General features: G+C 42.1%; 1 protein-coding gene across 5 annotated transcripts in view; it reads right to left on the bottom strand.

Moving 5' to 3' along the window:
• The window catches only part of LOC122993811 (leucine-rich repeat and immunoglobulin-like domain-containing nogo receptor-interacting protein 3), a 40,052-nt gene that overhangs the window by 8,344 nt on the left and 4,625 nt on the right, over nucleotides 1–27,083 (bottom strand). The window contains exons 1-3 of one of the 5 annotated variants that reach the window (XM_044368265.1): nucleotides 12,619–12,716; nucleotides 1,493–2,102; nucleotides 161–904 (exon numbers count right to left, since the gene is read on the bottom strand). In XM_044368265.1, coding sequence (XP_044224200.1) covers nucleotides 161–904; nucleotides 1,493–2,047 — 1,299 coding nt within the window. In that variant the 5' untranslated portion in view covers nucleotides 2,048–2,102; nucleotides 12,619–12,716. Of the gene's footprint in view, nucleotides 1–160; nucleotides 905–1,492; nucleotides 2,103–3,699; nucleotides 3,956–12,357; nucleotides 12,441–12,613; nucleotides 12,717–27,083 lie in introns of those variants that run through there. The other 4 variants (XM_044368268.1, XM_044368267.1, XM_044368269.1 and 1 more) reach the window with 4 other exon arrangements.

The raw sequence follows: 27,083 nt of genomic DNA on the forward strand, positions 1-27,083 counted from the left end.
GGAGTGTGTGGACTAATAAATGCAGGAGTCAGAAAACATAGCAACCCAATCTGGCAATATTACAGAATATTTTTGTGCTTGTGGAAGCGATTAGCATAAACAATGAGTATTTACTTATTATTTGCTAAGTATTGTACCTAAATGTAATCATCTTCATTACCTGCTGGAGCTTACGGTTGCGTATCTTAGGTTTCTGGCATGTAAAGTGATCGAAGAGTGCAGAATCGGTGAAGGTGCTCAGGCTGACCCCTTGCACCTCCACCGGCCCCGCACACACCGGCACTCTGCCGTCAAAGTTGAGGGTCTTGCGTCTTTGCAGGATCCACAACAGACGGCAGTCACACATCAGGGGGTTTCCATCCACTCTGAGGGTCTCCAGACTGTTGACAGAGTGGAAGGAGCCCTCTTCCAAAGTCTGCAGGTCGTTGGAGGAGAAGTTGAGGACCCGGATCTGTCGGAGGCCTCCAAGGGCATGGGGCTCCACTGTCATCAACCCTGTGCTTACCATGATGAGCTCCTTCAGCCTCAGCAGGTCTCTGAAGGCCCAGGGCTCGAGTGTGGTGATGGGATTGTAGGAGAGGTTGAGGTGTGTGAGGTGCACCATGTTCTTGAAGGAAGCAGAGGGGACAGAGGTGATGTTGGTGTTGGTGATGGAGAGCCAGTGGAGATCCAGGCCCTGGAAACTAAGAGGGGAGATGTACTCCAGGTATGGCCAGTGATCGATATCCAGACCCCGCAGGTTGGAGAGCTTGCGGAAGTTCTGATCCTCCAGGGCGGAGATGCTGAGGTGACGGAGACGAAGGGTGACCAGGCTGCGGAGATAGGACAGCGTCTGGCCAGAAATGGATGTCAGGTTGCAGCGCTCTATTGTGAGATCTTCCAGCCCCAGCAACCCTGAGAATGCCTGGGAATCAGGAAGACAGAGGACTCTTTAATTTTACACAGACAAAAATGCATAAAGGTTATTTGTTCTTAATATAAACAAACAGAAGAAAGAGGTGAAAGATGAAAGAAAAGAAGAAAGAAGTTATTGGGGAACTGTGTACTGATGCCAAAAACAAAAAGGGAATATACATTTATCAAATTCTTAATTCGTATCATCTTAAGTATCATAAGAGCATTTATATAATTATTGGACAATTATTAATTATGACAATATTGGACAACATGACAATATATAGGACAATATTTTGATTCTGTTAAGTAATTTTATGATATATATATTTTAATAGAAGAACATATTTTTCCACATATAATCTACAGTCTCTCAGGATTTTAAATAATAAGAAATCTGTGTTTAATGATATTATTATGGCATTATTACCTCAGTAGACATTAATGCCAAGTAGTGCAAAATATATACCACAGAAAATATTTCATTAATATGATGTGAGGGTGATTTCCAAGAAAGACTTTTAAAAATAAATCAGTAACTTTTCTTTCATTCATTAGTGAGGCAGTCATGATGCTAATAAGATGCTGGAGAGCTTACCTTGTGGGATATATAAACTAGGTCGTTATCTCCCACCTCCAGACGTTTCAGACTCTTTAGATCCTGGAAGGTGTAGTCCAGTAAAATCACCATCTTGTTCTCACTCAGGTCCAAGCTGGTCAGATTGCCCAGCTTGGCGAAGGCCCCCATGGGCACTAACTTCAGCTGGTTCCCTCTCAACTTAAGCACTTTAAGACTCTGGAGGGTGGCAAAGGCATTGGGCTCTAATGTTGCGATGAGGTTCTCACTGAGGTCCACTTCTTCCAACCGTGGGTACGGTGCCAGGTCACCTGCTTGCACCCAGCGGAGGCGGTTCTTGCTTAGGTCTAGGAGTTGTGTCTCTGTGGGAATGCCCTCTGGGATGTTGGTGAGCCGCCTCCGCTGGCACGACACTGACCTCAGCTGAGCCGAGCACTCGCACCGTGGCGGGCAGGCTTGGCTACTTCCAGGCAGTGTCAAAGTTACAATGGCGACCAGAGAAGCAGCCAGGACCCACCGCCACATCCTCGGCCATGGCACTAAGGCACGCCCACCAGGACCAGGAGAGCCAGTCATGGCCCTGCTCCTCTGACTCCTCGCCTGTCACAGGCAGGGTCACTGCACCATACACCTGCAGGATGAGATAGAGGGAAGACAGGGAGAGGAGAAAAAATATTAGTAGTTTGAATTAAGACATGGTACTCTTGAGAGAGAGAGAAAGAGGTTGTGAAAAAGAAAGATGGAGCCTATCATGTATCATCTGCAGGCTCATAAAAATTATATCTACCCTGCTGTAAATTATCTATGCGTCCTGTGGTTTAAGTCATATAGCACTGAAAGCTGGAAAGATTTGAGACATATCATGACACAGCTTTAAAGTACAACTGACGAGATCCCATCAGGAACATGGATCCGTTTAAGATATTTAAGATAATTTGTCTTTTCACTAATTCATCTATAGTCTCAGTTGGAGAACTGGGACACAGGGTGCCATGTGAGAGAGCCTCTTGCTACAGCTGAATTCATGCATGTTGCATCTCCCCTGCTCTCCTTGCAGCACAGAGACTCTCTGCTCCATTTTGACAAACACAATGAATTTATTGTCACAGCTCCTCAACAATCACGTTAGACTTGGAAGTCTCGCATGCCATGCCATGGCGAAATAGATGTTTGAATCACTTAAGTCATATTATGTGTTTGATCAGGTATGTGTCAATGCATGTATGCGTGGGATGTGGCATTTTGCTGGGTATGAATTAAAAATCATTTTAGTCCTCCTTGTACAGAGATGAGATGAATCACTCCTGCTTTAACATTTCTTCAGGCAACCTGTCATCTCTCCCACACACTGTTTTCAACTCGGAGACAGTCAAAGAGCACCTGGCATTAGAGATCTGGAACACAACTCAGTGTCCAACCAGCCAGCAGGAAGTGATAGGACTGCTTGAGGAAAATGCTGCTAAACGAGGGAGTGTGGAAAGAGGAAAGTTTGCTTTCTCAGTAAAAAAAAACGCTCAGCAGAAACCCCAGATGATAAACTCTTTACTGTTTGCTTGGTTGTTTGTTTTTCGGATGAAGTGGAAATAGAAGAGAATATATCATCATCACCAGGGAGTATCATGTTAAAATGCACTCTGATATTGGCAGTGGAGGGAGGCAGAGCCAAACAGATTAATAATATATGAGCTGGTTTATGCTTAATGGGCAGCGTTCAGAGGGCGAGTCACTGAGTAAAAAAAAAGCCAAAAGTCACCAGTGTCTCTTTGCTGCGGGCCTCGCCTCAGTCTCTTTGTAGCAAGTTGGATTTAGAAAACAGCCTCTTGAATGCCTAATCATATCCGACTGTTTCAGTGCGTCGGCATCAATGGGATCAAACAGGATGAAATGAGATTTAAGCTAAATTTAAATGATGGCAGACATAAATTCTTTGCACACACACACACATTCTCACTCACAATCACATACAAAAACTGCAGTAAACCCCCCCCAGAGATTGTGTCTCATCTACTATGCCTCAGGGTGGATAAGTCCCACAATTTTAGACAGGCTTGGAAAACACTGTTTACAGATCCTGTATCTGAAGGATCTGGTTGAAATCTGGCACAATTTTTTCTTCTTGCTGTGAGACAAAATGCAGGCACAGCGAGGCGGCTGTGCAGACTGCCGCACAAACTGACCCAGTTCTCAGCAACGACTCAGCCTCGCACTGTCAACCAGCAGCAACTCACCATGACCACAACAACAGAGCAGCAAACCTCAACGTCTCTGTGGAATAGAGCCCAGGAGAGGAACAGAGAGATCTGAAAAACAAACACGCGTATACAGATGTTCTGAAATAACGAGCTATTTATATGACGTAATCAAACAAAATTAGTGTCTGTGTCCCTGCACTCCCTGGCTGATTTTTTTGATGGTGGCGTGATGATATTTCCTTCCTTCCTTGCACCTTTTTCTCCACCAAATGTTTCAAATTTTTATATTCTGAGTGTATGTAGAGTCTCTGTGTGTCAGTGCACATCTGCCTGGCTCTTAGGCAGTGTGATGGATGCAACCTGTCTCCAACACCCCCCACCCCCCACCCCATGAGAGTCATCCTACGGGTCGGTGGCAGAGTCGCAGCATGAATCAGTGAGCTGACATCGTTGAGGCAGATAAGGTCCTCACTGCTTGACTCAAGGACAGGCGGGGATCCTTAAAAAACACACACACACACACACACACACACACGCACACACGCACACACACCTCATCAAACACATGGACCCAGAGGAGTCTACACATCATCCAGTGAACAGGCGGATAAATACACACCTTTTCTCTCACTCCCCTGCCAAATACTGAGGATAGTTTTTCTACTATTGTTGCAGCAGGTGGTTTTTATCGCCACCGGGTCCTGTCCTCTCCTGTGGATCTGATTGCTTCCATATTCTGCTTCAAAATTAAAGACCACAGGGTCAGTCTTACAGCTTGTTCCGGCACCTGGACAGCCGACATACGGCAGTGGTGAATCTTGCAGCCATCCAGACAGCGAGGAAGGCAGATTCTGCCACAGGCCAGCTGTCCAGGGAGGAAAAAGGAGAATAATGGGAGGAAAATCAGCCCAGAGGCTAAAAATAACTAACTTTCACATAGCTGACCTAATGGACAGATGTTGGGGAACAACATCCCTGACCAATCACATGTACATGATCAGCCTGCGGAGGCGTGACACTGATGACCATGGCCAGATGTCTAAAAACTAAGGTTGTTTCACCTGATTTATACAGTCTGGTTAGTCTGATTAAAGATGCCATGTTCCCAAGACAAGATACCAGTGGAGAAAAAATAAGGTTGTGGTCATTGTCTGGTGTGTATTTGTGTGTTTGTGTGATAGTGTGTCTGACTGTAAATAGGTCATCCATGTTGACTGGTAGCCTTTATAAGCCTTTATATTTGGCCAGCAGAGCGTGGATCTCCTCAACCCTATCCTGCCTTCTTAAGCTTTGTCTGGCTTTTACTCTCTCTCTCTCCCTCTATCTCACTCTCACACACACGCACATACACACACACACACACTCACACACTCAATGAAAACCTCTCAGAGAGACACAATTTAGCATCAGTGGTGTCGGAGCAGTCAAGCAGTCAGCAGGTTATTAGAGAAAGCTTTTACATTTTATTGTTGCAAACAAACCGGGGTGCAAACTTGACATGTTCCTACTTTTCAGAGGAAAGCTGACAGTTTGTACTTTCCATTGCTAAGTAGCTATGAGTCCAATATTAAATCTGTGCTTAGTCACTCCATTTTAAGTCCAAGTCAAGTGTGGAATACAGCTTAGCTGCTCTGTGGTGCGGCTGCACTGACGGGGGGAGAGATGGAGAATGTGAACAGTCGGGAGGGAAGATGAGTGTGGTAAATTTGTTCAAAGTAGAGATTTATGATTTCACTAAAGTCTGGAAATTCTCAGTGTGGCCATATTCATTTACAGGAAATAGCCACTAATCCAAGTCAACATAAAAGTTTAGTTTGTCTGATTTGTCAGATCAAATTGCTCCTCATCGATGTTCAAGACTCAAAAGGATTCACAATGCCCACATTGTAATCTAGTAAAAACCAAAAACAAAACAACGCCCAAACTTAATGATAACAAAGGAAAACCACCATCACAACATAATTAGGAGAAAAAAAAATGCCCTGGGAAGAGGCTCACAGAGAAGGTTCTCCACAGTGACAAGGCGTACAACGCCTTGAGTGGGAACAGAAAGATAAAGTATGATGGAAAGAATAAATAGAACATGAACACTGAGTCAGCATTCAGAAAGTTTGGGTTGCTTTTCTTGACACTGACGACTGTCTGACCATAAACCACAGTGTTCACAAAAGAGAACAGAACTCTTTTTCAAGCTGATATCAGTTCAGTGGGCTGCAGTGTGTGATGTAAAGGACACTGCAGTTGTTTAGAGTTTGCAAAGAGTGATGATACTCACGACGGTGCTCGGTGTCATTCTATTTTACAGTAGCTGCATCGTCTTCCTCTAAGAACTCTGAGTCACTGAGGCAGCAAGTGAGCTGACTGAGACTGACATGCTGCCTGGTTTGACCTTTGGCTGATTGGAGCCAAAAACACAAACCTTTGACTTGACTGGTACAGTGGTGTTTCATTGGACAGCTGACTGCAATATACATGACTTAAACATTAATTTAACAAAGTAAACAAGATGTTTAGTCTCATATGAAGCCTTCAAAAGATACATTCTGACTTTGGGGTGAGATAATTCAACTTGTTTTCAGTGCAGTTTAGTCTGTTTCAGGAATTTTATAGAAACAAGCATCAGTATTTTTATTTGCCATGCTAGCATCATGGTGGATGGTACTGTCTGTATGTTAGTCATTCTGGTGGTCCACCACTTTGGTTCACACTAAAATATTTCAACAACTATTGGATGAATTGGCATGATATTTGGGACAGACATTCATGGTTCCCAGAGGCTGTATTGTCTGATCCCCTGACTTTTCTTCTAGCATCAATGTGAAATTAAGAATTGTGGTTTTAAGTAAAATGTCTTGACAACTACTGAATGGATTGTCATGGAATATGGTGCATCTTCCCCTCAGGGTAATGCAAAACTGACCAATGGCATAAAAAAAGGGAGGGTCGAAAGCTTTAAAGGCTTTATGCAAATGAGGGCCAAATTTGCCAGGAAATGATGCAGTGAAACTGACAAAGTGGTTTGGTGGTGGACCAGGAAGCTATAGGAAGATAACCAAATTCCATTTATATGACCCTTCCCTACTGAATTACAAGGACAACTACAAAAGAAATGCAGCTTGGCACAAAGTAGCGCAAACTGTTGGAGAAAGTGGTGAGTAGTTTATTTACACAGTGCTTGCTAAGAGATGCTAACAGGCTAAAAACATAATGACACTGTGACATAAATATCTCCACATCCTTGTGTCGATACACCCGTAGTGACAAGCGAGAAGTGGCAGAGTCGATGTTGAGCGTTTTGTTCGCTTCCAATGGGTCTTCACCTTTAGTATTCTTAAATAAAACAGATTGCTGAACAATTATCCACACAATTATACTTTTACATTTCAATGAAGTTTTTGTAGTTGGCAGAAATAATAGTTTTAGGACTCAAACCACAACTAATTAGTATGATTGAGATTTTTCTGCAGTAAGTAGTTCTGTGCACAAATGCACACAAGGTCACACACTCGCTGTATGCATGTACACCCAGTAAATGGGTTACTGAGCTGAGGATGCGGTAACATATCCACACTGTCAGTTTCAATCCTCTCTTTGGCTCCTGACGATATGAGTCTGCAGTACAGCAAGAGGCTTGCAGCGCACACACATACACACACACATATATACACACACCCCTAAACAAACACACACTTCATCATCCTTTGGGGAAGCATCACCCCTCTGCTGATGACTGTCACCTCGTACAGGGGATGATGTTTCATGAGAGTCTTTCTGACTCACTCGGCATCTTACTGTACTTTTTCCCCTCTAACCGGGTGATCCCCAAAATACTTCACAGATCTCAGATGATTTCTCAGAGCCGGTATATGTTTGCATCATTCCTGAGAAGCACAGCAAAGTGAAACAAAAATACTGAGAGTTTAGTTAGCAAAAATTGTCACGAACTAAGAAAGTCAAACCCCAGCCTCAGTTCTCTAACTGTATCAAAGTCAGCCAAAATCACATTAAAACTGAACATCAGCGAGGGAAACACAGTGCATCAAGAACAATGCCTGACAGTCACAGAGGAACAACAACACAACAAACAAAGCTAAAGCTAGCTAAGACAAAACCCCAGAAGACATGAAATGAAAAAAAAATCCATGTGCTGCTTGTTCATTAAGAGAGAGATTCTCTTGCTGCCCTCAAATGACATCTTCAACAAACACCACACCCAGAAAACGCTTTACTTTCATTGTGCTTAAAATAATTTTAATGTTGGAATAACTTTTGGTTGAATAATGCTCCAACACACACACACACACGCATTCATCATAAATGTCCCTGCATTCAGACAAGAGCTGTCTGGGTTGGTGTGTGGGCAGGAGGTAGACAACTCTAAGTGGATTAGAAGGGAGATGAGCCCAAAAGGTCGATTCATGCATGTGCGTGTGTATGTGTGTGTGTGTGTCATGTTCTCACTTTGAACTTCACCAACACTGAGACCTCAGTGAGGGGTGCCAGGCACAGCAGGGAGTCTGACTAGCAAATCCCATGACACTGATAGCTTTAGTCTGTATCAGTTTCACTCAGTTCACCAGCAGTTACTCAAAGTGATTAGTCACGAGCTCCTATTCCATAAAACATAGTACTGATCTGGTAAATCAATCAGTCAACCATTCAATCATTCAATCTATCTATCTATCTATGAAAATAACATGTTGTGTTTGTATGTTTGTGTTTTCATTGCAGTAAAGTATTTGGAACATTCAGTTCATTCAGGTCATGACTTGAATATTAACATGAACACTGTATAAGTAGTGTGTTCTGAGTGGAGCATCCTGTACTGTACATATTGTATAAACACACCACACAGGGTGGAAGATTGAAGCTGTATTGTACTGGTGGGTGTGGGTGATGCATAGATTATCTCGCAATTTAAATATCCCCGAGCACTATAAAATAAAGATCATTCAGAACAGCTCAAACAGGCCTAAATAATCTCTTTCATACACACACACACACACACACACTTACATTATGAACTCCACCTTCTTCACTTTCTTCAAAGGAAAAAATCATCAGACCAAATAATAAATCAACCAGTGCAAGACTGACAACATTTGATCTACAAAGGATCAAATTAATTTCTGTTACCCTGTAAAGTGACAGTTCACCTTAATCTTAATATTATGTACAGTCTATGTCTTCTGCTTTTACTATGCGTGTAGATGTACAGCTAGTAAAACACACTTCTAATAAAGGTAGCAGGTTGCCATTGAGGTTTTTACTGGAAGCAATGGTGAAACTGTGAAAATGGTATGGTACAAATGATGGTGATGGTGAAACTGGATTCACAAAAGTATAAACTAGCACTCAAATTAGTTACATTTTTTCATAACAGGAAGAAATAAAGTATCATTTGTAAAAATCAACATTAGGTCCTCATAGCACTGCACACTTACTCAAGTAAACATACACATAGAGTCCACAAGACTAAAAGTAAAGAGTAAAATACTTAACATCCCAATAGGTTGTGGGGACAGATCAGATGGTGGATGTGACGACGTCACTTAAGCTGCAGCTGCTATAGAGTTGTGAAGTGAAAGGGGCCGCTGCTTCCAGAAGAGTTTTTCCCCACTCTGTATTCCCATTTAAAAATTTTCTTTAAACAACATTGTCAATATTACTTAGAAACTCAGAACTCTCCTGGATGATGTAATGATCCTATAGGTTTATACTACGACTACTAGCTTCAATTATTTCAGCTTCATTTCTGAGAAATAATGTTTTGTCTGTGATTTTGGCATGGTGGATTGCTAAGAGTACTACAATACACATGAGCCCCGGCCACTGTTGCTGTGGTGAAGAAGCCATGGGCGCGAATCAGAGCGTAATGAATTCAAAATTCTTTGTCGCTAAAGTTGTAAACATCAGCCAGAGTTGCTGAATGAATTCAAAAGTGACCCAGAAATTAACAGTAAACTGATTCACTTTCTTTTCTTGATATTGTTATCCTGAACATCTGCCCGCCGTTAAAGGTGAATTTTAAAGTCGGTGATTGGCTGTTTTTGCTGAAATGCACCTTGGGAATCGTAGTAAACTTCTACCCCTAAATTTATATGTACACAGTCTTGTACCTTTGACTTTTTACCGAAGAACCAGATATTTTCTAACACAGTTGTTCATCTTTTCGTACTGATGATTTAACGGGGAGAGTTTTGTGCCAATCCATGCTGTAGAAGAGCTCAAACTGTGAGTTATGTTCACTATTGGAAAAAAGAATGGTATCCTTTCTTCCAGAATGTTCTCTATGGGAAAAAAGAATGGGATCTTTACTTCTGGAACCAGGGCAAGTCAGGGTTGCTACTAGCAACAGAATGTTCAATTGAAACCAACAGACAGCTGCTGCTGCAGGTAAATAACACCTTACATGTGTGCTGAGAAATATATTAAATTAGCTGGCGATAGATTATAAAATCCATAGCTGCAAAGTCAACACTTGTGTCTGGGAGACAACAAACTTCCCCAGAGCAGAGAATCGATTATGAGACACAGGATTTAACTTTCTCATTGGTTTCAAATATGTCTGTACAGTAGAGTAGTGCTACTCTTGTTTTTCAGTCAATGTCTGGTTTATAAGTGGATTTCAAGATCTAGCTCTTCTAGATGGTAGATGTTGCATCAAGTGTGTCACTGAGAACATGCATATTGAGAAAGATGCAATATTTTCACTTCACTTCTTTGATGTCTTGTGTTACTTTGTTCCTTGCTTGATTGCGCTCCCACTCAATACTGGCTTTGTTATTTTCCTCTCTGTTATAATGAGCACCAGTGCTGTGCAGTCCAGATCATGAAATCCATGACAAACATCAATGAAATGTGTGTGTGTGTGTGTGTGTGTGTGTGTGTGTGTGTGTGTGTGTGTGTGTGTGTGTGTGTGAGTGAGAGAGAGTGTGTGGGCATGTTTCAGTCCTCTGAAGTGATTGTATCTGTACATCAACTTTTTTCTGCTGTAATTATTTTTTCTGTGCTCACTGCAAACGAGACCAGCAAGAAAAACTCTGTTGAATGCTTCGTTAAACCATCCACCTGTCGAAAAAAAGGAACATCTATTCTTTTATGGTCAATCCTATCTACTCATTCATATTTCTGTAATAACTGGTGATTTTAAAAAACATAAATTAGCCGAAAGTATTTTAAAAAGATTTTCAGAGCTTTCATAGTATCAGTTATTTAACGTTTATGTGAAATCATCTTTGCACCTCAAATAGATTGAAGTGGAATCCTACATACACACACAGTCTCTTTCCGTCTCTCTTCCCCATTCTGTCTTTGTTTCGTCTTTCTCTTTTGAGGTGTAATCTGACAGCTGCAGAGAGTCCCTGTGTTTGACAACCCTGATAAATATACACTGTGGGACGGTGGGATTAAAGGTGCAGAGTGTAGAATTTAGTGGCAGAAATTTTTTAATTAGTGTATAATCCCATGAAAATAAGAATCACTGTGTTTTTGTTACGTTAGATTGAGCCTTTTATATCTACATAGGGAGCGGGCCCTCTTCCATGGAGCCCGCCATGTTTCTACAGTAGTCCGAAATGGACAAACCAAACACTGGCTGTAGAGAGGACCTTTCGTGTCTTTCGTGAGTTTCGCGGCCACCGTAGGCTCTCCTACATGCTTGGAAGGGGAGGGGGAGGGAAGGGCTATTCAGTTGGTTGCAATCTGCAAACTAGATGCCACTAAATCTTACACACTGGTAGTTTAAAGGGAAAAACAACAAAAAACACAACACTGCAGCATCCAGCGAATCACTTCAAACGCTGTTTGTTCTCTTCAAAAGTAGAACAAACATCTATGAATTTATCTATGACTTTGTTTCGTCCCATCTGTTGCCTCTTTATGACAATCTCACATTAAAGACCCTTAAAGGGGACATTACTTTTAGCTTTTAGTGATTTTCTGTCATCTGTCTGTTATAATGTTGGATGTCTATGTTGAACATAGTAAAAGTTCCAAAACTTGAGATGAACGTCTGTAAAATATTTCATAAAAACACTCCATTTGCTGTTACCTTGCTCATTCATGCATGCCCACAAATGGGCATCCGTGCTGTAGCCTTTGTTGCTAATATAAATATAGACCTGGAAATGTGCATGATACGTGCCCTTTAAGGGAAAAACACACACTGACATGAATTGACCAAGAGATTATTAGAGTATAAAAGTACACTAATTTAAACCAATCAACTGTTATTTATCCAGTGATCCGTTGGTACACACGTCATACACAAATGAGCATATGCAACATGCATGAAGAAACATGCATATACAATGGCACAACTCCTCAAATGTGTAAATCTACTAAATTAACTATTAATTTCCTTCTCATCCCCTAAATCTAAGTACTCATATCTGTTTTTCCTCACATGATACATGTCTTTTTGTTGGAAAATGTGATTTAAATGATTGTCCTAATATACTAACATAAAACATGAGAAAATATTGTCATCAGCCTCTTGTTTATGTTATTGTGAACCCCTTGGGATGAACATTCAAGCCAACAGTGTATTCTCACTGGCTGAAACCAAAAAATTATTTAATATTTACAGTGGACACTGGGTCTGAAGGGGTTAATGGTTACTCTTGCTGGTGATCTAAACTCATCAAGAATGTAATATTTTAAATCCAAAGAGCATTTTCAGTCAGTACTCACAGTGAACATGGATCCTTTAGTTTTACTCAAAGGCCTGGCACATTTAATTAGCTGTAGCTATTCTGATGATTCTCACACCCTGCGGTGTTTTGACCTGTTTTTCTCTGGCTCAAACCTGAGCACATGGCTACACATACTGAAAGCACGCACACACACACATATGCAGACAGGCAGGCAGGCAGGCAGGCGGATATATATAGTGTAGTAAACAAACAACAGAGGGCAGCCCAGGAACACAGCTTATTAGATAGGTAACCTTGCCTGCAACCATATGGTCTCTTCTCAGGTGTTATGTCTTTAGGTTTTCAGTTGAGTCTCTCACTGCAAATCTCACTCACTATTTCTACCATGTGATATCACAATTTTCTCTCAGCTCTTAAGAAAGTCATGTGATCTAAAGGTTCAGGGGTCAGGTGTTATCATAAATCTGCAGCGCAGTATTCATTTCGGCTTGGTTGGCAGACATTAGTGGCATGCCACGGCTAAAAGGGGAGCAGATTGGTTTACATCCCATCAAAAGTCACCCACACATTATCACTAAACTTAGGTCTGTTTCAACTCATATACTCACATATTCACTTATGTCACAGGCAGCTCTGACTCACACGTACACACTCACAGCTTACAAACACAGACACCTTAGACAAGCTTTCTAAACGGGCTGCCAAATCCTCAAGAGCAAAGAATCAGAATCACAAAAACTTTATTGTCCATCGCAAGGCGATAGAAATTTGTCTTTGATGTGGTTCACAAGTAAGTTAAGTACAAGAATGTTTCCCTAACAGAGACTTTCCTCACCCACACATTGTAACCTAATTCATCTGCATTCAGCAGGGATAGCAGTGTCACTACAAGTGTGGTCCTGTTATCCAGAATGAGTATTCGCCTCATTAGCGAGCAGGTTGGAGCTGCTACAGAGCCCATTTCTTCATGCTGAAAGATGTACAAAATCACCTTTTTCTTCTCAGTTCAGCTCTGAGCAGAATCACTGTGATGTGTTGAAATGGTATGTGTGCCGGTCTGTGTGATACGGTACAACATGCGCACCATAATATTTTCGGGAATGATGAAGAGCTCGTTCTGTGGATCAGAGGTTTGGCCACACGCCAGCTGGTAGGCAGATAGAAGACTTACAAGTCATTAAGTCTGGTACGTGCACGACTGAAGCTACACAAAGCTGCGCAAATTGTGCCTGTGTGTGCACGCGCATAAGCCTGTGTTTACATGGCTTTTTATAAATGTTTTGTGGGAAAGCATTTAGTGTGCCAATTGTTTATCCTGGGGTGTAATTAACTAGCAAGTGCAGAGATTATCACACTATTAGCAAGAGAAAGAGTTAATAATAGCAGGGAGATAAAATCAAAGAACTTTATTTAATCAAACTTGACCTGTCTCAGGGAGAAAAAAGAAACTTTCACACGTGCAGACACCAATCATTTTGAGTGACACAAAGTATGACAAGTGACTGAACAGCCTTGAATTAGTGTTGCCCTTTGGGGATCTGTGGCCTTATTACCGGCATGGATTGAAATGACTCATTAATTATCTCACACATGCTCCCAAAAAGCTTGGTCACCACAATGAGCTTTATATGACCGTATTTCCTCATGCTTGTAAAATACACATAGAATATCTTCTTCTTACATGTCAGTGTGGTATTTTGTGGGTAGATGAGGTTTGTTATTGTTGCATAAGAGGACAAACCTCTCCTTCATGCAAACAGGAGGTCGCTGTCATCACTGTTCTGATTACTGGGCTCAAGACGGGATATGAAGGCAGTTCATTTCTGGTGTCATTTCCTTTCTAAAGGCTAATGAGTTTCCAGATAACAAAATGGTGGGGCAATCCCAAGGGTTGGTCATTGGGAAGTTAAATCACGTCTTCTTCTCAGTGGCAAACTGAGCAGCCACAGATTGTGATGATAGCTGAGCGATTTCTGCGAAGAAAAACATTTCCCTGGAGACGTCTCACCTGAAAGGCAACAGCCCCTGTTTCACCCTGTACAGCTCAGCGTTTGTGTGTGTGTATGCGTGCATGTTTGTGAGTATGTATGAGGTGTGGGAGTGTGTTTTCATATCCCTTTGGTATAGGAAGAAAAGAAATTAATTCAATTCTTCAGCTCGTTAGATAGGTGAAAGCCAAACGGGGAATTTAAAACCAAGACAGCCGGCGCCTCCTCGATATACCACCATGAATAAGAAGGAAGAAGTGTGATGAAAAGAAATTGAAGGGGAAGATTGAAATAGATAAATGTAGAGCTGCATAATATGACCACAATGTGAGGGATGGATAGATTTGAGTATCAGGGGAGGGATGATGGACATGGAGGACAGGAAAGAAGTGAGCGTGATGGATGAAACAGGAGGAAAAGAGCAGGAGGGGGGGGGGCCCTTTGTTTCACTCTGTCACTAATGATGGAGGAAGGTCAAAGCTATTCCACAGTTGAGAGAATCTAATGATGCAAATTAGGCTTGATGCTCAGTCAGATGCCACAGGAGAGGCCGAGCAATCCTGATGTTTCTCGATAACACACAGCGGCATTGTCTGATGCCTACAGCAAAACTCAAGACCCCAGCTGAGCCAAAATTTTGTATTTTCAATCCTCTGTTTATAGCACAGGGTGTCAAAACCTAAAATGGGCTCAGTGGCATTTTACAGAGTGAAAAGGCCACATCTGTCCACAGAAGAAAGGAGGAAAACTTGTGTGATTTGCACAGCTGATCGCAGCCTGGTTGATTGGTACGTGGTGCAAATATATAACTGGCTTTGTGGCAAGTAAACAGCGAGAAAAGAAATGAGTTGGAGGGAGAAAGAAGGGGGAGGGGAGGCATGTGACAGCTTTCCTTCCCTGGTCTTTGAAGAGCGGCATGGTGCCGGATTCACATGGGGAGAATTTACGATGAATATGTACATAGCTTTGACCTGAATGCATAAAATGATTGCAAATGTATACTTAGACTGTACAGGAGTCTCTCTATTTAAAAAATGCATCTTGCCTAAAAATGCATAAATGCAAAATGTGGAAAATGCAAGTAGTTGACATTAAATTAGCCCCCTAGAAGATAAAAACGACCTTTCGCTCTCAGTTGAGCTGTTGTAAATAAACACTACATCCAAGGAGGATATTCATGTACACTGGAAATGTGCAGTATAGGTACAAGGAAGGGGAAAGCATTGCATATGCATACATGGCAGGGATGTAGATGGCAGAGTAATAGCACTGCTCCATGGATAATAGTGACCCTGTTAGCCTGACAGCTTATTGGCTGCCTGTTTCTCTGATTCCGCCAGCAGAACCAATAGGAGCTGTCGCTACCGTTTCAGATGTGGGGATGAAGGGGCAGAAAAAGGGGGGAGAGGAAGACAGAGAAATAGAGGTGAAGGCAGAAAAAACGGATGACGTGGGGAGGGGAGAGAAATGGAGAGTGACAAGGATGGAGATGTGGAAGAAAAGAAAGCAGGGGATGTGGAGGAGAGAGCTGAATCCTTTGTACTGAGGAAACAAAGACGACAATCCCTGAGCACTGATAATACCGTTCAGCCTGTGGTTGTACAACACCAACAGAGTATGTGTGTGTGTACGTGATGTGCAGCTTTGTGTGTGTGTGTAGTAAAAATATGGTGCTTCACAGAACATTAGGTGATGATCACACTTCCTGGATCCTCTTCTCACCAGAGATCCTAGAGGAGGATATACCATGCAAACTCCTCCCCCGCCCCCCGCTTTCTCTCTCTCACACACACAAACACAGGTATGTATACACACATATGACTGTGAAGGCTTTGTAAACACTGCAGAGCAAGGTGGTGAAAAGAAACAGATCGCTAAGAGGAGGAGGTGGTGGAGGAGGAGGAGGAGGAGGAAGAGAGGGATCACAAGGGAGGAAGTTTCTGGAAAGGTCATAAAGGCAGCTGAACAAATAAGGGATGTTGGAGGAGTGAGGAGAAGGTAAACTGATGAAAAAACACAAGTAGGTAAGAAGAGGCGAATAAAACGGAGGATGAGCCAGAGGTAGGAAGAGCTCTGGGCGATAAACGGGTTGCTGAGTTTGAAAGAGTTCAGGGTTGGTTTGTTGACTGACAGCTGGTGATGTTATCAAAACCATCTGGACTTACAGCACTGACAGCTCCTATAGCCAGTCCATGTCTGCTCCTACATGCAAGGACACACACACAGACACACACACACACATGCACACACACAGACACTGACATTGACGGTAAATTCCAGTTTCATACAATCTGGGTCTTTTCTTTCTAGCTTTGGCCATCACTCCTACCTTTTGTAACGATGTACTAATACAAGTGAATTGCTGAGATCTGAGATCTGGTGACATCGCTACAAACAAGTCCAATGGGGCAAGAAACAATCGTACCAGTTTTGAACAAAGCCAAAGGTTAGCCAAGCTTTTGGGAGGAGAAAACAAAGCTGAAAAGTAAAAAATTTACCCAAATTTTCCATTGTAAACATTAATCAGTTTTTGTGTTGTTTGGGAAAGACAAATGTGAGAACTGACAAAACAATCTTGCCACAAGTTCCTTTACTAGATACTCTGGAGCTTTTGATCGTATCACATGACCCTTCCTAGGCAGTAGATGTTCAGATTTCTATTTTTCTAATTTCTCATCCATGTTGGCTTAAAAATTGAGATTGAAATTTGTTCTTGATCTTGGAAACAAGATATGAAAGGCTACAAGGTCAGTAATAAACTGGAAGATTGTGTGATATGACCATAAGCTTCAGAACAGTTACTAATGCACCTTGTGGTGAGATTGCACTGTCAATTACTTTTTACTTTTTACTACAATTTTTCAAGAATGAACTTTCAGTCTTAAATGCAAAAATATTTATGTGCTGCAGAGTAAAAATCTTTTTGTTGAGAATGTGTTGGATGGTGAATGTTTGCCCTCATCCCTGAAGTAGCTTTTTGTTTGTATGTGTTTTATCAGTAATGAACTGAAGTGAGGTGACACCGCTGGAGACAAATTGAACTCACCAGGGCTCAGGTGAGGCCTGCATCTGATGGCACTTATTATATGTTGCAGGCTGGAGGTAGCTAGAATAGCCTTGAGGCTTGCTGTGTATTTCTACAGACGCAAAATAAAATCTGCTACTGCCCGTGCTGTGACTTCCCTTTAGATAAATGGTTGGCTTGCTCACAACCTGTCCTCATTGTAGCTATGCTGCTGTTTATCCAGATATTTTAATTAAATATATTATTAAAGGTAATAGAAATGCTGGCCAAAACTGCAAAAATAAAACCCAAATGGCAATAAATGAATTTTCCTCTAAAGAACACACTATCATAGGAGGTGATGTAGCTGGAACCCTGATCACATTACTGATAACTGATGGTGACATTTATCCGCTGGTACATCCTCTGCTCTAAAGGAATTGGCTATGGCTGCAGGAATGTCATTATCCAGCGCAAAAACTGGATAAGAGAAACCCTTTGCTACTGATTCATCGAATGATTTTTCTCCTAAAAAGAAGCTATAAAGTGAACGATGGCAGACGAGCTTCCCTGAGAGAATATTAGAGCAGTAAGGGTCCTTGAGCTCCTAAAGGAAGCTGTGGGGCTCTGGCACTGAAGACACACAGCGATGATGGGAGTTCTCCCCAGGGAGCATCCGGTTAAAATTCAAGGACTCTCTCCATCTCTTATTTTCACTCCCTCTAATGCTCATCCTGCTCTCTCTCTCCCTCTTAGCGAGGTCACGGCTGAAAAGTTTCAATGATGCCCCAGGAGGAGGCCTGGGAATAATCATCCAAGTGTGCATCTACATCTATATGTGTGTATCCGAGCGCATGATTGACCTTATGTGCACATTGTGCTTGTGTGTCTGTGTTTTCGTCCATGTGAAGATCATGTATGTACGTGTACGTGGTTGGTTGACCGCCCAGTGGCCTCTGTTGCATCCTCACAGGGTTATCAGATCCCTGCCGGTTGGTAACTGCACCATTTTGCATCCCAAACAGGCTGTCTGATGTAAAGCAATAAGCATTTTAGCCTCTCCTCTGTGATTTCCTCTTCGTAAAGTGTCATAAAAGACAAACTGAGAGCCTGTGGAACTCATTTCAGGGCATTCAATAACTGTCATTCAACATCTAAAACACCAAACATCGAATGCGAGTCAAACAGAGTGAGATGGCAAGAGCTCCGTAATGAGATCAATGGCTGTCTTTGAGGGAGAAAGCTGGGGAAATAAACTGTCTGTTGCATGTTATGCCATCAAAGCTATTCAACAGAAATCTGCAAAACAGCATCCATAATCACCACTTACATACTGACAAACAACCTCAGGGATTGGTACTGGAACCTATCAACAAACAGACAGACAAGAAAAGACAGCAGATGATGCATGGATGAATGCAAACACAACCCAACCATAGATACAAAGAAACAAGCAGACAAAGAACAAGGCTGACTTTATCCACCACCAATCCCATCCTATCTGCTTAGTATGCAGTCCTTTCCCAAGGACAGAGAAGACAGAGAAGAATCTGCTCTATCTCCATGTGATAGCGAGTGAACTAGTGGGAGAAATGAGAGAGAGCATGAACAGACGGAGAAGAAAGAGTGAGTGCTGCAGGAAAGGCGCTGACAGCCCGCCGCTCGAAAATAGCCTGAATTGTGCGGCTCCAAAGTAATTCCCTTTTTCTCCCTGATCCTAATTTCAACCACAGTGGCTGAATTATTCATTCTAGACCAATGACATGCTGGGAAGGGGACAAAGAGTCATTGCTCTATTTTGATTCACATAATAAATTCATGACTCAATGTTTAAAAGGAAGGAGAAATGAGAGGGAGGGAAGGGGGAGACAGTTGAGGGCTCAGGTCAGGTTGTGAGTGCTAGAAAGTATACAGCAGGAAGGAGCAGAGGGAGGGAAACAGGAGATCGAGGAATGAAGACACTTAAAGGGAGAAGGATGTAGAGGGTTCGGAGATAAATATGTTGAAGTAGCTTCTCCGTCACACACATGACGGCGCAGCTGACACAGCATATTAACCCAGGATCAGCAGAAAGTGGAGGTGACGGGCCGCGAAAGGAGAAGAAAAGTGAATGAAATGCTAAATTTTATGAACAGTTTGAAGAGAACAAGGTACTCAGTACTCTACAGAAGGAAGAAAGGAAGTGAAGAAACTTGCCTCATGTGTTTGTACGGTGGCCCTGAGAGCTCAATACACTGCAACTTAAGAAAACACATGCAAATAGACAAAACACAAGCAAATTGAGAAAACATCTTCATCAATTTGATGACACATGTACAGCATTTTAGGAAACACGCTGCAACAACGGAAATGTTTCCAGAGGACACTTAAAAGTGATGGACATGTCTAGACATGTGATCACAACATTAAAATAAACCAAAAACACTTAAACAACAATACCACTGACAGATAGCCAACTTCAATAACGTAATGAGTCACAAATCGTGGCAACAATAGGCATGTCCAGACATGTTCATCACTTTTAATTGTCCCCTGGAAACACTTCTGTTGTGTCTGTATTTGCAGTAAATACATTGTACATGTTGTTCTTGCTGTTTTCTTAATTTGCTTGTGTTTCATCTATTTGCATGTGTTTTCTTAAGTTGCAGTGTATTGAGCACTCAGGACCACCGTACTTTTGTCCTCTCTAAACAGATGACAGTTACTTAAACAAGCTGCTGAAACACACTGAGTCAAGCGACAAATGGCACTACACAGTCTGTCATGTAAGAGCATGAGCTAATGAACAACTTCTGTCTGTTCGTCCTCACTCACTCTCTTTATGTCTGTTTATGCACAAACGCAGCTGCTGCCCTCCTTGACGTCTGTTTTACCTTTCAAGCGAAACAGGAAGTTCTCTGTGGATGCAGCGCCTCTTCTTTAAAATTTGATTTCAAATGCGAAAAAATACCCCGACTGCCTGGCTAAAGGGCAACAAGTCTCTGACCAATTTAAAACTGGTGCTGAACCAGAGGCCAACACGCAATGGAGCACATGATTCAAGACAGTTTTGTTGTATAAACAAGAAGAGAAGCCAAGCAGAGAATGATTCCATTTTAAAGAGGCGGCTAACCTTTAGTGCTACAAGAACCTTAACAGATACTGTATACATTCACCCGCTGACTCAACTATTGGCTTCTTTATTGTACGTCACACATATAAAGGACAAAGCGACACATATGTGCTGGCATCCTCAAGTGACTTCCACATGCCTCCAGTCCTGCAGGGAGGGTGATGCACATGTGTGCCGGCATGAATGTGTGTGTGTTTCTGTATGTGCACACCAATGGTGAACAGTCCCTAGGCTTCTGCAAGCCTGTTTGTGTAGCAGTGAGGCAGAAATAATGTCTGAATCTGTGCTCCCTCAGAGCGAAATGTATGTGTGTGTGTGTGTGTGTGTGCAGAATAGGGGGTCAGTGCTGAAGGACATTACAGAAAATCTGTCGGTCTACATTCACCCAAACATAATACTCCCACAGCAGCGTGGAGGATGTTTAATGTAAAGAAATTGCAAGACCAGAAAGAAAACTTACACTGAAAATCTTCTGTCAACGCAAAGTAGACACAGTTTCACATTGTTGTATTTTAGGTATTTCAACTAGAACAACAAGCATTTCTTTACTGACCCTTTCTCTCAGTCTTTCATTAGGGCATCACATTTTAATTTGTGCGGGGAGCAGTGAGCAGTGTTCAAGAAATGATACTTGAATCATTAAAATCCAATTTGCAGGACCGGGGCACAACACTCCATCATGGCTATCAGCTGAGCCCACCTCTTGACATCACAGGAAAACGTGGTTTGTATTGTGCCTGAACAAACTGAGGGAGCAGAGGAGAAATCAATAGCAATACAGCATTCATTAACAGAGTCCTTACGGATCAGAAAGCCGTTCATCTACTGAGAATCACACATGAAAGAGTGAAACCGAGCGACGAAGAGAAAGAGAAGAGAGAGGGAGAGACGAAAAGTGAAGCGTACAAGTGAGACTGATTGACCTTATGTGTGTAAAGAGCATGCTCAACACACACACTCACACTTCGATAGTGCTCTTGCTTAGGAGTCATGCGGTTAGAGTTAATGAATAACGCCCCCCCTGCCCCAAAGGTCTGTTCTACAGATGGCATTAGATGGTAACACACACACATGAACACGCACACACTACAGGACATCAGGAGTCAGGACAGTCACTCAAATGGCAATTCTGAGACTACGGTATATTCACATTTCAAATTACAGAAGTTCATCACATAAATCTGAACCACAGCAGCATCAAAATAACTGACAGAGTCTTCTGTCACACACACACACACACACACACACACAGAAGACAAGGAAAGAGAGAAGAGGAGAAGTTGAGTAAAGAAAGTAGAGCTCCTGCATCGTGTGTGTGGTCATTAATTGAGTTGCATTATTAAAACAGTAAGGTGATACTATTTAACCTGCTTTAACATTCAATTAACAATTGCAGATATGGGCAAGAGTGCACTTTCACTCAAACACACACACACACACACACACACACACACACACACACACACACACACGTATAGGGTAATCTCATTGACCTGCATTAACATCTGCAGAGGGACGGGAAGCATAGGTGAGCAGAGCCACAAACCTCATGACCCGCATCAACATTTAATGGAGTCTGAGAAACATGAGACCTTAATTCAAGCAGAGCAGGTAATGAGAGGTCTTCCACATACACACACACACTCACTCAAACACACACGCACACAGTCGGTGGACTCTCATTGCAACAGGTGACGAGAGGAAGAGATCATTAGCACACTCTCACCTTTTCTGTTGGTGTTTTTCATGCAGCAGACACTACTACCTATTAAGGCAAAGGCCAATCAAAGCAAAAGGCACTCTCTCAAGCTCAAGAAAAGCTACAAATTTAGGTCACATTTTCCAACAGGAAGTAAGATTTTTTTCAGGTTTTAGTAGTCTCATTTGCATAATAAACACAGAAGCCACAGAGTTTTTGACCACATCAGACAATGTGTATGAGACCGAAACCAGTTACAGCATCAACCAGGACAAAGTCAAAGTCATTGACCAGAGGTCAATGGATGACTGGAGAAGAAGCAAGGAGGCAATTCACTTCCAATATGATGAAGACAGTGAGATGCAATTGAAAACTTAACTAAGCGTCACTTTTAAACTTCTTTCAAATGTAGCCATTGGCAACAGAGCTTCGCTTCTGGACTTACACATGAAACAGTCCAAATCACAAAGTCGCATGTTGCATCCATTTCAGTTAATCTACGTTCACTTCTAACAAATACTGCACAGATTTCCCATTCTTCACATGCTTACTCATGTAAACTCTACCTTCATTTTCCTTCAACAGCTGATGATTATCATAATCTAATAAACCATAATAATTCCAAAAATCAAATTGAAATAAAAATGTTCTTTAATTCCTAAGTGAAAATGTACTTTGCAACACAAAAAGGGCTCTAGCTAGTAAATGAACTTCCATGCTCACAGAAATCTTCCTTTAAAGGTACCTTGATGTGGTCATATGGTTGTGAAGGCAGAGCAGGAAAATCGCACTTTGTAATAAGGAAAGAAATTGTTGCTTTACCTTGTGTAGCCAGACGTTGCATGACACTGTCATGTCATTACCTTTCAAGTTGATATGTTGAACTTGTTAGTAAACAGTTGCTTATTTTCTCATCCAGCTTCTATGGAGCAACATTATCATTCACTGGGAGTTGTGTTTCTGCCCACCTGTTGAATGTAATCCAATATTCACTCTCTTTTAGCTCTGTTTTTGATCTCTAGCAACTCCTGAGGGAAATATCTAGCTCTAAATGCTCCACAATGTTCATCACCTAGTCACTAACTGTGTCTGTTAGCTGTTTGTTGCTGAGCAGGTAGTGTGCAGTGGATTTTTTTAGCTGAAAACAGCTACATGCTGCAGCCAAAAACTATGCTATGAGAACAGTGAGAGTGAACTAAACAGTGAAGTTGCAGCTGGACAGTAAACAATGAGCTGAAACTGGATATAAAGCTCCAAAAAGCTGAGGGGAGCTGCAGAGTTGGTGATAATTCTCTGTAGAGTCATCATTATGAGCGACGCCCCTAACAGTACACACTGTCATTTGATATATTGTCATTATAAAAAAAAAATACTGATTATAGCTGCTTTAAGCTCATGGAGGTCTGGGGAAATTCACCAAAAAATACACCGAATTGTCAAAGCACCAGTAAACTACTATGAGACAGAGGTCTGCACGATACGTCCTTAGTGTTCCAAAAACAGCATGCATCTCACATTGTCAATTTATTTTATGAGTAAAACTGTCAGTAGGAGTCATTACTTTAATACCAGTGAAACTACATTTACTGATTGGACAGAGAATCCTAGTCTTGCTAGCATAACAGTGCAGTGCCTGTTCAAGGCTTAGCTTGAAGGTCAATAAACTGCACAGATGTGTCCATTGTAAGAACAAAACGATGTATTCTTCATTGTAGACACTAAGCCAGTATATTTGCATGACCTTTTTACTCTGTTTTGTGAAAGCAGTCTGATAATAATGGCTGTTGGCAGAGTGTAACATTAACAGCAGTTATGTGATGTTGTGGTAAAAGGCTCTTTGCCTCCAATGGTTTATTTTTCTGCTTTCTGTGGTTGAAAGAGAAATCTTGTTAAGAAGGCTCAAAGTGAGGTGTCAAAGAGGTAAGAAGCTGCCTTCTGAATGAGACAGAGCCAAAGTATGTATCCAACTCTCTCCACTGTAAACTGCTTTTGACACAGACACCCCATGAGCTGTGAACCATGAGACCTTTTTCAATCAATCTATATCTGGCTGAGCAGTCATTCTGACCACAGTGGTGTTGAAATATTTAACAAGAACTGGGATGGACAAACCTTCAAGGACTGTATCTCTCGTCAGGTAAGATTTTTGTAATTTAAAAGAAATATTTAATCATCAGTAAACTAAATATGAGCATTTAGAAATTGAACTCTAGAAATGGTTATGTCTGACTGAATAATGAAGCAAAGCTAAATACTTATTCATTATGAGTGTTAGGTGAGAGATATCAGGTGACCTTAAAGGGGACTTATTATACTCATTTCCAGCTCTATATTTTTATTCTGGGACTCCACTAAAGTAGCTTTGCATGATTCAGAGTTCGAAAAACTCCTTATTTATGTTATACTGGCCCTTTATGCAGGCCCTCAGTACAGCCTCTGTCTTTTAACAGGCAGTCTTAGCTCCTGTCTCTTTAAGGCCCCCTTACCGATGAGCCCACTCTGTTCTGATTGGCCAGCTTTCCAGAAGCCTGCTTTATCACAGTTGTGTTGAGTTACTGCTGACACAAACTCAACATTTCCTGCTTTACTGCTTCATATAAAAGCTTTTAGAGCAAAATAAACATTTTCCTCAACAAATTAGCAGAGTTTTGTTAGTGGCTCTAAAAACCAGTCGAAACAATAACATGGAGATATTTGGAGCTCTTTGTTCAGCAGATCAGTTAGAAGTAATGCAGGGAGGAATCATACAAGCAGAAACAGCCACAGTGATGATGATGTTTGATGAGGATCTGCAGACGACCAGCACACCTCCAACAGGAAAAGTAGTTATTTTATTTTGACTAACTGATCTACTGAACCTATGTTTACCTCATTATCTGACACCTTGGTCACATTTAATATGAACATCTGACATTGTAACAATAGACTGAAAATAAGGAAAAGAATAATAGGTCACCTTTAAAACTTTCCTATCAGATGCAAGCGGCTAAGGAGGAAAGAAAGAGAGGAAGGAAGTGAAGGAGGCAGACAGACAAACAGACAGACAGAAACTGAATGATCAACAGAATCTAAAGGCCCACGGTCACATCTGAGAAAAGGCAGACAGGAAAGTAAATTAAAGTACATAAAATGGAACGTGAAAGGGCAGAATGAGGAAAACAGGGAAAGTGTGAGAGAGAATAATTTATTGTGAGGGAAGGGAAAGAAAAAGAGAGAAACAGCAAGGGGAAGAGAAGGAGGGGAAGATGGTCAGGAGGTTGCAATAGCACGGTGAAGGAGGCTGAGACTGCAGAGGAGTTGTACTTCTAACCTGCTACTTATTTCATGGCATCAAATACAGGCTTGCTTGTTCGTTATTGACTGGGATCATGCCCTTTATTTTACCCCATACACGTGCGACAACACCAGCGGCCAGCACCTTAAAAGCTTAATAACCTCTGTGAACACACACATACACACTCACACACTCATGCTGTTGGGCTGAGTGATACTAGAAGCAAGACCATTAAATTCAGTTTTTGTGAGTGACCTCTGATGCAACCACAAGGCTGTGTACTGTAATTCCACAGTTTAATAAAGACTGGTGTTTTATTGTGTGTGTGTGTGTGTGTGTGTGTGTGTGTGTGTGTGTGTGTGTGTGTGTGTGTGTGTGTGTAAGAAGCTGTAGGCGTTGCATGTGTGTGTCTTTGCCCTTGTCTGTTCACCATCACCATCCAGCAATCTAGTAGCAGCTAGATCCTTGGTGCATTTCTCAAGGTCAACCATCATCCTCTTCTTCACACACACACACAGACACACACACACACACACACACACACACACACACACACACACACACACATCACACACACACACACACACACACACACACACACACACACACACACACATTGAGATCAAAAGCTCCTTCAACACGCCCACATCCCCTCGGTCACCTTCCCAATCAAATCCTCTCACTACGCAGCCCATCATAGCTCCTTTTCTCCTTCCACACACCTCTTCTAGCAGAAACATCACGCTCCAATCTTTCTCCCTGAAGCCTTAACCTTCTGTGTCTCATGAACTCTTCACTCCACAGAGGGTTTTAAGCCTCAAAGGGAATTTTGGTGTCATAAAACCAGGGTCTTATTTTTATAGCTCTGGCCATCATTCCTACTGGTTATGATAACACTGGGAGGGGGGGCGGGAGTGAAGTTTACTGTATGGTGAGGTTAGGGTGGGGGCTGGTCTGTTGATCAGTCTGATTGCATGAGGATAAAAGCTGTTCACAGCTGCCCAGAAACTGCTGAGAATCCTTGATGACATGCCGAATTTCCTCAGTCTCCTTAGAAAGTACAGCCACTGTTGTGCTTTCTTGACCAGCTGGGTGATGTTACATGTCCAGGTGAGGTCATCACCGATGTAGTCACCCAGGTATTTAAAGCTGCTGACGCTCTCCACCAGATTCATGGATTGTCAACGATTGATGAGGTCTCCTCTCCCTCCTTATGTCCACTATCATCTCCTTGGTCTTATCTGTGTTGAGAGAGAGGTTGTCGTTGTCACACCATGTCACCAGACTCGCCACCTTTCTCCTGTATGCCATTTCATCACCCCCAGTGATCAGACCAATGACTGTGGTGTTGCAAGCAAATTTCAGGATGGTGTTGCCCTTGTGTGAGACGGCGGAGTTGTAGGTGAATAGTGTGTAGAGCATGGGGCTGAGGACACATCCTTGTGGGGTGCCAGTGTTCATCATCACATTGTTTGAAGTTAGATTTCCAATTATGACAGACTGCAGTCTGCCAGTGAGGAAATCTAACAGCCAGTCACGGAGTGTGGGGTTCAGGCCAAGGTTGTACAGTTTATTTGTGAGTTTGTTGGGGAGGACTGTATTAAAGACTGATCTGCAATCGATGAAGAGCATTCTGATTTAAGCATCTTTGTTTTCCAGGTGGGAGAGGGCTGTTTGCAGAGCTGA

The sequence above is a fragment of the Thunnus albacares genome, chromosome 12, assembly GCF_914725855.1.
Source record: "Thunnus albacares chromosome 12, fThuAlb1.1, whole genome shotgun sequence".
NCBI lineage: Eukaryota > Metazoa > Chordata > Actinopteri > Scombriformes > Scombridae > Thunnus > Thunnus albacares.